We start from the raw sequence: 16,798 nt of genomic DNA on the forward strand, positions 1-16,798 counted from the left end.
TTGAATGCACAGAGATACCCCGTGACGAGATCCTGAGGCCCGTTGTCGTGCCATTTATCCGCCGCCATCACCTCATGTTTCAGCATGATAATGCACAGCCCCATGTTGCAAGAATCTGTACACAATTCCTGGAAGTTGAAAATGTCCCAGTTCTTCCATGGCCTGCATACTCGCCAGACATGTCACCCATTGAACATGTTTGGGACGCTCGGGATCGACGTGTACAACAGTGTGTTCCAGTTCCCGCCAATATCTAGCAACTTTGCACAGCCATTGAAGAGGAGTGGGACAACATTCCGCAGACCACAATCAACAGCCTGATCAACTCTATGCGACAGAGATGTGTCGCGCTGCATGAGGCAAATGTTGGTCACACCAGATACTGACTGGTTTTCTGATCCACGCCCCTACCTTTTTTTTTTTTTTTTTTTTTTTAAGGTATCTGTGACCAACAGATGCATATCTGTATTCCCAGTCATGTGAAATCCATAGATTAGGGCCTAATGAATTTATTTCAATTGACTGATTTCCTTATATGAACTGTAACTCAGTAAAATCTTTGAAATTGTTGCATGTTGTGTTTATATTTTTGTTCAGTATATATACACACACACACATACCACACACACACACACACACACGGAAATTCTGTCATTTTGTTCACCTTTCAGTGGGACCTAATAATTTTTTTTATTTGGTCAAATGATCCTTAAAACTCTGATTTGAGAGAGAGAGAGAGAGAGAGAGAGAGAGAGAGAGAGAGAGAGAGAGAGAGAGAGAGATGCTCAATTATTTTACTCCTAATTATCTCCCCAATTTGGAATGTACAATCTTTCTTTTTCCCCTCAGAGCAGCAATTCCCTACAACGGGAACCTGCGCTGCATGACCCTGCAAACACACACAAACACACTTCTAATGGTATTCCCCCCCCCCCCCCCCCCCCCCCCCCCCCCCCCCCCCCCCCTTTTTTTTTTTTTTTAAATGGAGTAGATCTAATGGTGACAAGCCCAAACTTTTTTCTTTTTTTTTGTCCTGCACGGCCACTAAAGGATGTAGGTTATTGCTGTTGTCACCATTGATATTTGTCACTGTAATGTAATTAGGGGCCTAAAATGATGCATTACAGCCCTTGGCGTGGTTTTTATTAAAATCTTTTCTTCTGCTCACTGAACCGCGACCCGATATCTGATGAGAAACAGACAGACAGCTTAAGGGTGAGGAGCAGATTCATCAAAGATGTATTTTTTCAAAGAAAATGCCACACAGTGCATTTTAATTTCATTCAACCACTTGAAATTCTGATGGCATCTGATAAATGTCTCTTAGACAATAGGTCTCAAACTTGTGATTCATGTGATCCAAATAAAGATTTCTAATCTGTCATCAGTTGGTCGAGCCAGCAATACTCCCAGAGTTGATGCCCGGAGTCAAACGCATAGACTAAATGGGTCACAGAGACTGGACCTTTTGCATTCTTTTTAAATAAATACATTCAGGAATGGTACTGGTCAGGGCCAATTTATGTTTTAGCAGCAGCAAAAGCAGACTTAGAAGCTTTTTAAAAACGGATATTGTTAGCAGCTGCATCTGTGACAAGTCTGAGCAGCATGGATGATCTAATAAAAAAGGCCATTTGTTCGAGCTTAAATAGAGGGTTTTAAAGCAGTTTGTTCAGCTTGGGGGGTCTCTTTTGTGATTTCATTTCCTGTACAAGGGAGTAAATAACTCCAACAAATAAAGGCTTTTAATTGAATATATTTCCTTAGGGTCGCTATCAAGAGTGCATACTGTTATTCTGGTCCTCAGTGCTACAAGGAATGTATTCTAGTCTCCTTCCTGTTACAGGATACCCAGTTAAGTATTATCTTACCGTGTCAAATGGCTTACAGAAATGATAAATGTTGAAATGTGAAAGCCCACCCCCCCCACCCCCCAAAAAAAAAATGTAACCAAAACACTAAAAGTATTCTAAAACACCCAAGCCCAGAAATTAATTATATATATTTTTTTTATATATCTCAAGAATGTATTGATGCGCATCAAAGCTTTTTTTTTTTTTTTTTTTTTTATAAAAAGAGGTGCTGACCAATATAAGACACTTTGTACAGTAAAGAATGTTTCCACGACCCATAAACCAGTTCTTTGTAATGATGAATTAACCATTAATCCATACCTGTGAGTCACAAAACTTTCTGGTTGAATAGAAATATTTTTAAAGCAAATTAAAACGCAGAAAATTTTGCTGCTCAACATCAGTTGTCATGTCTTCAAGAATATAGTTTTTTGACTATTTCATTTAACGCTCTCTCAAGATTTCCCTTCTCAAAGTACTGCACTTATAGAACAGTGACATTTGTTTGCGATTAGATTTCCATTTTGACCCCTTAGTCCACACCTTGCAACACCTAGTGAAAAACGATGCACTATATGGAAAAGAAATATCATCAGGCCTGACCGTACGTCGATTGCTAAAAATACTCTAACCTCGTAAGGTAAGCTGATCCCACAATACAGATTCACCCTCACATTTTAAGGAGCAAATAATTTCACTACTCAAGGCATCTGTATCCATCAACCTCATACATATTTCAAGTGGAGGGGTCTGTCAAAACTATTGTACTTCTATCTGTTCAACTACTGGCTACCAGTCTATCAATAATGTACCAACATCTACTGATTGCAGTTAATAGTGCCTTCAAGAAACCTATAGTGAAGCAATGACATTTCAATGAAGTTGCTACTGTCTCCCTGCCTCTTGAGCCACTCTGCATTTCATCCCTGACGTCAGCCCCTCAGTTTCAAGAGACGTGGGGTTTTCTTCTGCATTGACCAAAAACAAAATGGGAAAAAATAAGACAACTAAAAAAAATGTGGAATCTGTTCTTTGATTATTGAAGAAAATAATTTGGAGTATGTATTTAAAAATGCACATCATACTGCAGTAGAGTAATACAAAACTAAACAAAAAAAATCTATTCTAACTTGCTGTAGCTTAAATGTCAAGCAAGTTTATCAAGAATGCATTAATGCACACTATTGAATTAGGCCCCGCACATACTGTAAATATCAGTGCCAAAATAGCAGGCTTTGTTTGTGAACTGCATGCTACATTATGCATGGTTTTGTGAAATGTCAATTATCAATACATTGTTTATTCACAGAAGATACAAATTAGTGTTGGTCCTGCAACTCAAAATATAACAAGCTCCATTTCTGACTTGACCAGATCGCTGACTGAAGATGAAACATCAGCAATAACAACACCAACATCGTCATTTGCCATATCTTCATTATGTTTGCTTAACACCATTACATGTTTGGCGGTAGGCGTAAACGTAACAAGTGACAGTGTCAGGATATATTATCCAATTATTTTTTGTTCTAGCATAGTGACCAAATTTAAGAATTCCTAGGACAGATGCAGCATCAATCCGACTAGTATTGTGGCCCCACTGTGTGCAATACAATCAACATTCCTATAGAGTTTTTAGTGGAGAACAAAATTGCACCTAGCTAAAAATTTTCTGGTTATTTTGTTCTCCAGCAGTCACAGAGCAATACTATAAAGTTATAAAATCAGATGCCAGGCCTAACCAAGAAATGTGATATTAACTGTTGATGAAATCAAAGTACAAGCAAAGGTTAGGTTGGTCAGTAGTACATCCCTTGCAGCCAAGCATACTGAAAACAACAATGGGAAAGCCCAACCCTATAAAACACACACTATATATATATATATATATATATATATATATATATATATATATATATATATATATATATATATATATAAAAAATCAGACAAACCACGCAGATCGCAGGTTCTATAAATTAAACAGGTTCTACTGACTTTAAATTTAATCAGAGTGTAGTTAAAAAAAACAACAAAGAAAATACACAAAATCACCAAGGTAACAGAGCTCCTACTGTAAGAATATAAAGTGGTGCGTAACAATAGCCGCATATTTTAATGTCCATACCCTTCTACTCTCCTATCCATGTCTCAGTTTCCAAATATACATTCCTGGACATGCACCGGAGATGGTGTACCCGTACTGTTCTTATTGAAGAGCAGTTGCTGTTCACTGTACCCTCTTCCACCAATTCAAGTTATTCATACAGTACTGCACATTATACAGCAAGATAAATCTTCATAGTAAGAGCCATGTGCAAAATTGTGCTGATTACTTATTCAGCACAAGACACTGCATAAAGTATCGGGGAGGCTGAATTTTCAGAATCCAATTTACCAATATACTCAACAGCTCCCAGGTTGCTTCTACATCCAGGTAATAAGACCCACTTCCTGGGATAGGTTGTGTTGCCCTTGAGTGCCAGATCTGCCCTGCTGTGAAAACATTCAGCAGAGATTACATTGCAAGTAATCCAGGTTAAATTACAGTGAAAGGTGGGGGTTCGATTTCTCCATTTAACTTTTAATTGTCTAGCTGTCAAATTAAAAGAGAGCTATAGGCCTAGCATATTGAATAACCAGCATTTATCTATTTAAAGCAAGAGCACCTTCTTTCAAATGGTACTTTGCGGCCGGCAACAGGTATGCAGTATTTACAGGCTCACGTTGATTTGATCAGCATAATCTATATGTCAATATCACTGGAGCTTTAGTTCATCTACTTTAAAAGAATGAGCTATTTTAGACTGAGGATTAAATCAAGGAAGCTTAAAACAAAATTTTGAAATTCAAGCTATCACATGGCACAACCCAAAATTTATGCAAATTACCAATTAATCCATATGTTACAGTAAGAGTCAGAATACTGGCAAATCTTAAGATTAACTGGTAAATGTCCAAAATAAACATAACGCTTTATTTCATACATTTACCAGTTAATCTTAAAAATACCCAAGTGCCTTTGGCTAATGACCGATTGTCTAGCTTGCATGCATTTTAAGGCTTTAGGAGTGACTCCAAGTGTCACAAGAGTCTACCAGGCTGCAATACATAAGTAAATATATCTATTCAGTGCCTGTATTTGTCACATTTTGTGTCAGAACCAAAGCGTGACTTTGTTGAAAAAGCGAAAGGTCCTAAATGATTTAATTTGCATTTAACAGAATGTTATTTTTCAAACTACTGCATATTTGGAGTACAATATCCTTCAACACCAGTGTGAACTGTTTTACATGCAAATTCACCAGAATGTTGGTTGTTCTACATAAGTAGATCACAACATGGTTCAGTACCATGTTGAATTGCTCAATTGTGCATTACTGTAAGCTCATTAATGATTATTTTGTTAATGGAAAATGTGTAAAGAAATAAATGCATTGTTCGACATGTTATTTGTATGCAGAAATACATATATTGTGCAAAAGTTATTTTGCAGGAATAAATACATTCTTTGATGATATACCTGCATTTACCAATACGCTTTGGTAAATCATATTAACCAGTAAATGTCCAAAAAGCTAATTATTTCTTAATATTTCAGACATGTTCCACCTTATTTGGTAAATGTTGACATTTAAGAGTAGCTTCAATAACAAGGCATCTTATATTCTCATGACTAAACAATTATTTTTAAATCACCTCTTATATAAAATCCAGAAACACGATCATTTCAACTATAGTAGTCCGTCACGTATACGACTGCAGTGGGACCAGAGCAAGTGTGGATATGTAGAAAGTCGGATAAATTAATCCAGTTAAATTCCACTATACACAGCTGTACCAATTACTATATTCACAAAATTACTGTTTTATTAAGGAGTTCCCCTAAATCCCTTGTTTAGAAATCTACAGAGTATTAATGCTTGTGACAAGGTAGCCGTCTCCCGTGTCGGTGCATTAGCTGCCGAGTGACAGGCAGGAGATTGAGATGGAGGTTGAAGTCAATACACCCTACAGGCGAACAGGATTTATTTACATATCCACACACTGAACAGCTCACATGACACTACCAGCAACAGTAATGCACAGCGTACATACAACATGGCGTATGAAAACTTTGGTGGGATCTACAATCTCTGAACTAATCTTCTCTGTTCAATAATAAACAAACTCTGGCTACTCGCCCGGCTGTCGGCAGTTTTGACTTGCTTACTCACTCTTCGGTATCCAACCCTTGTGTTCTTTCTTTTTCTCACTCATCAGCAAATTTTAGCTTTTCTAGGCCAGTTGGCTTTGCAGCAGCCCTGAGGTGAATAAATTGAACCTTTTCATACCTGACACCCCGCTGGAACACACCTACCTGCTGATTAGATTCCACACCTGCTAATCACACACAGCAGGCAGGCTCTCCCAGGAGTGGCACATACTTAATTACAATAAATACATATTTACACAAAAACACCTTTTCATGCAAAGTGCTTAAACATTTACATTCGTGTTGGGTCATTTATACAGCAGCAAAATAAATAGTAAAAAAAAAAAAAAAAAAAAAAAAAACTAAGAAAAAAAAACTTTAAGCACAACTTGCTTTTGCTTTCCTGCAACCATTTTGTATTGGCACTGTACACGTGGGTGGCACTGCGGAAGAGCTTGATCGTAGCAGATAAACAGTTAATTTGGATATGTGATGGGCGGATACACAACAGATTTCTGTATTTACAACTGATAAGTTGTAAACCTGTCAATCATGTAGTATACAATAGCTTGACAATCCAGTACTTACTGGTGAAACAAATAAAAACCAAAACCGTGCAGACGTGAGGCTTTATTAGTTCCTGGAAACGCTCAAGATCCTGCAGGCTTGAACACCTAAATTATTTTAATATCAAGCACCAGAAGGCCTAAAGAGGTTGACATTTAGCCACCAAGTTGCCTTGAACAAAAGCTACAGGGAATCTGGTTTGTTAAAAACAAAAGAACGAAATAGCACTTGAGCACCTCCAGCCCATTAGATGACTGCGTCTAGCCTTGTCTTCTATTAACTATGCACAATGTAGAGCAGGGGCGGGGGGACATCTTGCATATAACTCAATTTAATTGATAGGCATTTGAATTGAGGTGAAGAGGAAAAAAGCTACAGTCTGTATTTTACTCATTTCTTCAGGGTGTCTGCATGACAGACATCTAAAACAGTTTTGCACAAGCTATATTTGTGTAGATAATGCTTAAATCCATTAAATGTCATGATCAAGCCTGTGGTTCACCAGAGCTATACAATATGGACAATGCTACCTCATTTTTACCCTTTTTAGTCTCCTCTACTTGGTTACTGCCCTTCGTGCTAAAGGACCCTGTAGTGGAGACCATGTTTAATAACAGATTATCTGTTATGAGGACTGTATCTTAATCCCTTAAATCTAACCCCAAAGCAAAACCGCTTGTTGTTGCTAAAGTGATTACTTTCTTGGTTGGTCTAAGCTATTTGCAATAACAGTTGGAATTTGCATTCCTATTTGTTTGTGTTTACATAAGAAATGTGACTGCGTGTGTGTCACATGCAGCAATGAATGGATTTTATAAATCCAGATTAGGTTTAAGCACCTTTGTAACCCTGCAAGCTACTCAATGTACTCAATGACAAATATACACTAGTTTTAAAAATTAATTTGCAGGGAGTGCCATTCAATGATTACTTCCCAGGCAGTGACCATAAAAAATAAAAATTTATGCACAATGCTGTTCTTAACTGTTTGTCCTTTCTTTGACCTAATTATTTATGATTTAAGCTTCATCATGTCTCATATTATGAAATATTCTGATTGTTTTTTTAAATACATTTTCATGCCGTATATATTAAATCTTACACAAGACCTGCTACCATTACCAGCAATTACAACATAAATAATGCACACACACAGAAGGATATACACAAGTAAGTGAAGGAAGTAGAGTCATATTTGTCAAAGAATATGCACGGAGACTACAGTCCTGTTCAATGTTTCAATTCTTTCACTGACTGGATAGAACACTTTAACCCAGGAAACAAATAAGGCCAACATCTACAGACGAGATACGATGACAATATCACATTAACAGTTATCTAACATTTAGCGTTTACATGACCAGCTTATTCAAGCAACTACTAAACTACAATAGACTTCAAATGTAGCGTACAGCCCCAATCCAGAAAGCACACAGCAAGGGGGTGAACACTTAAAAAAAAATACAAATAAAAAAATCATGTTACAGCACAATGTCCTGATTAGGAACAATACATGTGTTTACATTCTAGTCTGGCTTTGCTCACATTTATATAAAACAGTATTTACAAACCAATGCTCTTCAACAAGTTTCTCATTTGTGGTAACAGGCAGTCCATAACGTCAAAAAGGGGGAAAATCTCAAGAACAGCAAGCATTTTCCCAACATTTTCCTAACAAACTGACACTTTGTTTTTACATTAATATAACAGAACTGCATCAGCATTCTGAAAGACAAATGCTAATCAACCTTATCTGATCATAAAAATAAAATACATTACGCGATTAGTTGTCTGTTACTCAGCAAAAGAGTCCTATCGCTCTTGGAATGCAGAAAGTGTTAATACACCCAGACATGGCCTGCGATCAATCATTTCTTCTTCGTCTTGCTTTAGCTCCAGAGCAATTATTTTATTACTTCTCACTACTTAATTATTCTAAGTGTCTTCTGTACCAGCCAGCCCTGACTTCACTTATTTACACATTAACTCTGGACTTCTTTTGGCAAATCCACTCTATTCCCAGCACCACGCAAGGCTTTTATTCTGCCCTGGACACCTTTTTTTTCAAATAGATGAAGTAGATGCCGATTGATTTGCTGTCGAGCTTGGTAAGTTAATAGCAACAAATTGCTGAGGGCCTCCATCTTACTGCTCCACCATGCTCTGGCAGTTTTGCTTTATTTGCTCCATGATGGGCAGCAGTCAGGCCTCTTGAAGTCAATTTCTTCTTAACAACCTGCAATACGTTTCAATGGTGAAAACAGAGCCGTTCCTTGCAAGTCAGAAATCAATATTCCTATTGCCCTTAGAAAATGCTAAACAAGCAGTATTGGCAATCCACTTGGTACTAGAAGGTATCAGATATAATGCAAATCCATACTGCTTTCCTCCTCGTAGTTATTACAGTTTGCTAAAAGGGTTCCTAATGCCATTTATCATCATTTAAGACTGACTGGTATAGCTGACTAGGATATCCCATCAGCCAGCCAAGCCCTTTCATTTCTATTCAATTAATATTTCAGCAACTCTGCTATTGCCGAGTCTAATACTGAAATTTACATTAGTCGGAATGGAGCGTTTCACTGAAGCAGGGCAAAACAATTAAATGTAAAGGTATTGCCGTCTACTGCTACAAGAACAAGAGAGACAATAAGGATTTAAAAGAACCATGTTATCTGTTCTGATGGCTATAAATAAATCTCAACTAGACATTTTTAGCCTATTTAACCAAACTTCTGTAAATATGAATTTGCATATGTATACATAAAATCACTTTTGTTATAGCTTACTCAAATGCAACAAAAATATCCTTCAAAACTACTGAAGCATTACCAACCGTTTTCATATAACATGTAAATATACGAATATGCAGAACACACACACACAGTGTATGCATCAACTCCCACACAGTTTCTGCAGGATTATCCTTTCTGTCAATTTATTAAGTCACATAATCATTACTCTATTAGAGACATTATTTTCTGTTCCAGCAAGAAATCTTGCGAGAAAATAAATAAGCTTCGGCCACAGGATGCCAAGGAAAACCAAAGCTTTATCAGAGCAACATACACAAAGGTTTCAAATATCAGGGCCACCAATTACTAACAAACCTCCAGTGACTCACCGCCCCCCACCCCCCACCCCCCACTCCTGCAACACAAATCTAATAATGAATCAGCCTAACTTAATCTCAACAACTAGGTCCAATTGTGCCGCAGGACAATCTCCCGGCATTACTGCCCGTTTCCCAGCCAAAGAGTACAGGAACCAAGGTTGTCTGCTTAAAAAAACATAAAAGCAGTTATGGCTCTCAGCTTGAACAGAAGCAGCGTGTATGTGGACGGATTGGATAAAAGAAATAAATCACTAAAGGGGGGTTTATTTTTTGTCTAAAGTTAAACATGAATATGATCCAGCTCCAAATTACAAATTATTTTTGGAGAGAACTGTATACCACACTAATATCAATGCTAAAAACGGATCATTTTAATGAGGCACGTTAACTTAAACAAAATGTGTGCAATTTCAAAAGATAATGATTTGCTACATACACTACAGAAAAAAAAAAAAAAAAAAAAAAAAAAACACACACAAGACCAGCACTATTTGAAAAATTTTAAAACATAATTATAGTAAGCAAGGGTGAAGGCAATTATTTATTTATTTAAACAAGAATAAGTCCCATTGTTTATAATGGGAGCTTGCTGAGTAACGTCAGTAAACATGTACCTTCAACAGGCAACTTCTAGAAAGATCAACAAGATAAATTAACTACACATGTCCACCTACTGGGAGCAATGATTGAGAAAGTGTTATACCCAGCAAATATAAAATTGCAAGGCTCTGATCACTTTGTCTATTATGACTTCTAATTACTGGTGTACAATTTTTCCAGAACTCTGCGGGCAATTGCTGTAGATAATTTAAGATTACTCTTGCAGAAGATTGTAAAGCTACACCTACAAAATTAACCTCCCCAGTTGTTGCTTTCTCGCATATCCCATTGGACACCTTCGCTTTATTAATTTAATAATCAATTCTGCATTTTGCTGGGGACAGTAGAAAGAAAGAAAAAAACAACTTTGTCTTACACCTGTTTATTTTGACGACTGCGATGCCAAGTACAAGGTAAAATTAAACTGTTTGCATGTTCTTTGTGTACAGAATTGTATTTTGTATTAAGTGGCTTACAAAATCAAATGATCACCCCCTGTGCAACAAAGGTCAGCAGTTGCCGTTTCATACATTATGCCCAGGAGAGTGTTAGGTGGGCATGTGTAAACCAATCTATTTTCCCTGCAGGGAATTGAAAGCCATTGCCGCCCGCTGTTTCAAATTGCCATTAGATGATCCCCAGCCTGAACTAATGACCAGTCTGTGCGAGGTAACAATCTGACCCTCACTATCTCCTATCAGCCACTCTCTCACAGGGTGAATTTTTTTTTTTTTTTTTTTTTTTTTTTTTTGAGGTAAAATAACAGCTACGATATCCTGATTAGACCTTGCCTAAGTAGTGCCAAGGGACCAGAAGAACGATTTTAGCCTAATGACTTCAAATCTACAGCAACGGTTAACAAGATACACAGAGGAACCGGAGCAAATCTATGTCGCATTTAAGAGCAAAATATATATATCATTAAGTTATAATATTATAGTATAATATATATCTATAATATATATTATATATATAATATATATATATATATATATATATATATATATAATAAACAGTGAGTGTCAAAAATTTATTTATTTAATTGAAAGGAATCATTTGGATTATGTCTTCAACACTTACTTTCATAAAACTGCAGTAAACACATGGGCTTTCTAGACTTAATTTGCTTTAAAACCAGCGTTTCCAAGAGCATTTACTGAGCATTTTAATATTAAGCTATTTAAAAGTATTTCTCTGAACTAGTTTCGTGCAGGAGTTCACACTGCCCAAAATTGAGTCAATCATGAATTCTTTCAAGTCCGTCCATCCCCACCATTACATAACCCTAACAGTCTTTAAAAGCAGAAAACGTACCTGTTTGTGCATCTCTATGTTCAGTCCATACGACATCTCGTAATACTGTGAAAGAAATTAAGACTGATGTAATGGTACCAAAAAAAAAAACAAGCATTCTAAAAAGTCGAAAAGATGCGTCTCTAAATAAAGTCAGAAAATGTTTTGCATGACAGCACATAACATCTATCAAATGGATCACATTAAATGTTAAATCTAAGACATTCGGCACAAAGCGCTATTGAAGTATAAGATTGCCACTGGCACCCTTGTACAAACAATGAGAAAGCGAAGGGCTCCTTTCTGCACTGCTCATCTTACAAAACACAGCACTGTACATAAAGCCTTCGATAATTTCTTATACTGTTCTCTCACCATGACGTAATGCCGCTGCATTTCAGTCTTCTCACTAGCCAATTTTTCACATTCCAGCTTCAAACTGTTTAAAATAAGAGAAAGATGACTTGAAGTTTACAGAGCTCCAGTATGTGTCACAAATAGTCTTCTCTGTGTTTATGTAAATTGAAAACACACATACTTAGGCCAGTGCACTAATTAAGGAATAACCATGTTTATTGTAAGAGCTTTCTACCTAAATCTAATAAAGATCCACATTTGAGTTATGGCATGGTGTGCCATCTCTGCAATAAGATTATCCTGTTGACACAATGTCTCTGGATGACATAGTAATTTAAAACAAATTGTTATATTGTGGTGAGGGATAACAGGCAATAATAATAATAATAATAATAATAATAATAATAATAATATAATAATAATAATTTGTTAAGCTCCTTCCTTTGACTGGTGGTTTCAATGTCGTGACTACTGTTGCACACAAGTCTTTCTTGTCACACAAAGAAACTGTTCTTTGAGTGGTTAGGTCAGAGCAGTATCTTTATATTTGTTTTTTTTGCTTGGACCCCACATTTAAAAAAAAAAAAAAAAAAAACATTTAAAATGTGTAGTGAGAAAGGCAATTCATGGGACAATTGAAATTAAAGGGAATTTTAAATATTCCAGCACAGGGTTATTCAATTATAAAAAGAAAAGAAAAGGAAACAAACACCGTTTCCTTGGGTAATAAATACAGCCACCCCATCTGGTGATTGAAGTAGTAGTTTGTATTATTGTTGTATATCCGATTCCACAGTAAGCAGCAAAAGCAATATAATATACTTCTTTTAAAAAAAAAAAAAAAAAAGTAAAAAGTTTTTGTATATATGGAAAATTATAAAAAAAAAAAAAAAAAAAAAACACAACAATGACACTTGTATTATTAAAATAATAACTGGATATAGAGTTTACCTGTGGTACTGAGCCTGTAAAAACTGAAACTCTTCTTTAATCCTATCGCAGGACTCCGATATGGTGAATTTAAAGGGCTGGGCTGGTTGATGTGGAGCCTAGAATTAAAACGCAAAAATAGCTAAAACACCTAGGTGCATGGTAAATTGAAATCATTGCATTCAAGCAGAGTATGCTATTCTGCAAACCACTCTTTAAATGTAAACAATGGTATCTCCCAGTGCACATCCCAAGTAATGGTTACATGGTCTGTAAACCACAAACCATGGAGGGTCTACCACTTGTCTTATTCAAAGAAAAAATCCCTTTTCCAAGAAAATAAAAAATAGAAAGTTACCTACAATTGCACGAATATGGTTAGTTGTGTACTAGTCTAGCAATCTATGCGTTGGTTTGGATTCACATAAATCAACTATTGCAAAACATTTGCTGTAGAGTGCAGTGGCAAAGCAATAGACTTAATTCGCATCTTGAGTTCTGTGCGGGATGACAGAAATATGAAACTAGCAAGCGAGCAGTCAATTTCGCGTGGGTACCAGCATCAGAAGCTAGGATTTCTCCCTTATACTTACTGGGTGCCTAGCCTGGGGGTACATCTTGCTCAGGTCTCGAATCATCAATATGGTATTTATTCCTTCCAGGATGTTGACAATATAACAACTTCTCAGTTATTCACATAAATTCGACAGCCCTCATTAACACTCCCGTCTTCTCGGAAGCGTAATTTCTTCTAGCACAGTTTCATGCAAGAACGCTTTGTATCCGCTTATCCCTTCGCAAATAACGTTGCAACATTCCAGGTGTTTTATCTGAAATACAACAGCAAGTATCTTCGCTTCCAATGTAAATTCGATAGGATTCTGTCAATATTTTAAGAACTACGAGCGTGTTTATTATTAACCTTTTGTTACTGGCTCAAGGTCTGCCGACTACTAATCCGGGTTGTAATGATCGGAATTTCACATTCGTATAAAAAAGCATCCCATCTCCCTTCCAAAGATTTCCTTTCACCTTTATGATTTTTTTCTTCCTTTCGATTCACTTTTAGTTTTTACTATTGTTTTTGTAATTGTTCTGTTCATTTACTAAGCTCAATATTTTATTATTTTTGTGTTTTACTTATTTCTTTCCTTATTTGCACATTTCCTAACACAATCCAGACCCATCGCCGTGAGAAGAAACGTCTGCAAAGTGCTCCCTGTACAGCGCTAACAACAAGCCTTCTGTAGTGACTTCTTTGACCAAATTTAGCAGAAGCAAGTCATTAAAATTCTGATATACACTCACAGCAACCCGCAGGGGTGACTGTAGCCTTCCGGGTAATGTAGTCGCACCGAGTCATTCGGTCTTAGATTTTCAACGTGAAACCCTCTCCCTAATAACTACAATTTCCTGAAGTCTCTGCGTACAGTCCCGAGGCGAGCAGCAAGCTAAGAGGTGTAGCTGGCATTAAAGATAACCAATCAGATTAGACCATATTTGAAACCTTGTCCGTGTTTTTATGTCGATCATTGCAGTAAAAGCCAATCGTAGAAGTGAGGCGGAGTTTGAGGTCTGAGCCCCACGTGGAGTAATGACGTTTTCTCAAAAAGTGTCCAATAGTTAGCACCGTGTCACGCTCCGCCCAGAGCAGAACGCCCCTGTTTGCTGACGCTCTCTCAGCGATCTAGTAACATGTGTTCAGCTGTCAATCAAAGTAACGTGGTGGTTATTTCTCTTGCTGGCAGTGAAAACGACAAGTGGAATTTCTCCCATTTTGTTTCGTCTGTCCTTTGCCGACATCTAATACCATTTGGAATTCTGGTTAATTAGTTGTTGAATGTCCTCTTAAAGAGACAACATCCTCTTTTTTGTGGTGCCTCGGCTCTACTACTTGGTAAAATTCACTAATGTGTCCTGTCCACGTATCTGCAGCGGTGTTGCTCAAGGTACCATTGTTTCAGTAATTAATACATAAACGAAAGAAAATGAAACCTCGACAATAAGTGGCTTTAACGATACGGGCGGTGGACATGTGTTACGATTCACGGGGCAGTAAAACATACATACTCTGCCTAAGACTTACCTAGATTCAGGTTTCTGTTGTGGTAATGATGGTACTGTAATTTACAATAAAACCAACCTGCCATATATTTACATGAGCTGTGCAGTGTATTTAGTTAATGAAGGGGTTGGCAAATGATGCCCCATTGTCACCCTTTTGCTGTGTTCTTAAAAAAAAAAAAAAAACAGTGCATTTGGTGTTTCACTCAGGCATGGTGCTGGCCTTTCCCAAGGAGTCAGTCAATTGAGATTGAGATGTGATATAGGGGCCAAATTACCATTTGAGTCTAAAATGAGCCCAACAAACACATTTTTCTGGGAGGCCAGTGAATGATCCCACTGCAGCACTGAGCCCTGTATCATCTGAATTTTCTGCCCAGTAGATTAATAGGACTGTGTTGTGCCCCCCTTGAGGGAGGCACAGCTGGTTTGTGGCTTCAGACCCCCATTCTCATTCACTGCCAAACCTGAGAAACTGAAATCATTTGTTGGTTTTACCCCTCCCTCTTCCTCTGCCTTCACTACAAATGGCTGCCTTCCACCACTGGGACAAGGGGAGGGGTCATGGAACATTACACTGGCCTTACTAGTTGTTTATTAAATTCATGACAATGCACCAAGATGAATTAAAAGGAAAATAAAAAAATTAAAACTTTTTTTTTTTTTTTTTTTTTTTTTTTTTAATTAAAAATACAGTTTAGCAAATTCTACTCGCTCCCCGGAGAATTAAAATGTATAATTTGTATAAAGTTAAATATTTATAGGTTTGTCTACATTATTTTCTTGGCCCATTTGAACAGTGACATTGTCAGCAATTGAGATGCAGCAAATGCATATTAAATTCAGTCCAGAAAGTGGCCCTCAAGCAAAATGTTGCTAGCCTGAGCTTTTTATCCTCAGGCACCTCCTTCCTGCTAGTCTAGTGTCATTACAAAGCTGACATTTTTTAATAGGCGCACTGACACTGCTATTACACCTGTTGCTGCTTCTACTGTGACTACAGTTCTGGCTGGTGATCTGTAGTGAATTCTATAAAGAATACATGACCACCAAAGAAGTTAATTAAATCATTTTGTGTATCATAGCTGTTCAACAATTGGGCAAACTTATGCTACTAACATATACAAAATATCAGCATATTAATTACGTTTAAGTCGAAAGAAGGTTCCAAATACTGGAAACACCTGCTCCAGAACATTCTCTCCTACCACACATACACCTTACCTTTATTATGAAAACAAGCCATGCATCCTCCTGGAATCAGTGCTACTTACATTTGTATGGATGGACTTGTATTCTTTGTATAATTGTAACAGGGTCAATAATGCCCCTGTTATCTTTCACATATTTATTTGTTTTATTTATATAAAATTTTATTTTTTGCACATCTTATTTATTATTGACTAACACTTTGTAATTGATTTATCACTTTTTAGTAGCTTCTCCACTCAGTTCACGTGTTATGCCTTACTGGGTTCCGACTAATTGAATTATTGATAGTTTTATGCACCTGAATATAGCCTACATCTCTTGGAAACTGGATGGCTATCCTGTTCTTTCTTTCTTTCTTTCTTTCTTTCTGTCTGTCTTTCTGTCTGTCTGTCTGTCTGTCTGTCTGTCTGTCTGTCTGTCTGTCTGTCTGTCTGTCCGTTCATCCTTAGTTGTGGTTTTGTTTGTGCAGGAGTAGGAACACAATTTTAGTTTGGAACGGAGTGTAACAGAGGGAAGTGAAACAACCCTATACATGGACTTTCCTGATGATGAGTATTTGTCGGGCGTACAGCATGCAAGTTCGAACTATGAGCGTAACTGAATTGAGAGTTT

At 37.0% G+C, this 16,798-nt stretch overlaps 1 protein-coding gene across 2 annotated transcripts in view; it reads right to left on the reverse strand.

Moving 5' to 3' along the window:
* Positions 1-14,260, reverse strand: part of LOC121318796 (transducin-like enhancer protein 4) — an 86,151-nt gene extending 71,891 nt beyond the window's left edge. For both annotated transcript variants that reach the window (XM_041255871.1, XM_041255862.1), the window contains exons 1-4: positions 13,504-14,260; positions 12,932-13,029; positions 11,999-12,062; positions 11,645-11,689 (exon numbers count right to left, since the gene is read on the reverse strand). In XM_041255871.1, the coding sequence (XP_041111805.1) occupies positions 11,645-11,689; positions 11,999-12,062; positions 12,932-13,029; positions 13,504-13,548 (252 nt within the window). In that variant the 5' untranslated portion in view covers positions 13,549-14,260. The remainder of the gene's footprint in view (positions 1-11,644; positions 11,690-11,998; positions 12,063-12,931; positions 13,030-13,503) is intronic.
* Between the last annotated feature and the right edge of the window lie 2,538 nt (positions 14,261-16,798).

This window comes from Polyodon spathula, chromosome 1 (assembly GCF_017654505.1).
Source record: "Polyodon spathula isolate WHYD16114869_AA chromosome 1, ASM1765450v1, whole genome shotgun sequence".
Classification (NCBI taxonomy): Eukaryota; Metazoa; Chordata; class Actinopteri; order Acipenseriformes; family Polyodontidae; genus Polyodon; species Polyodon spathula.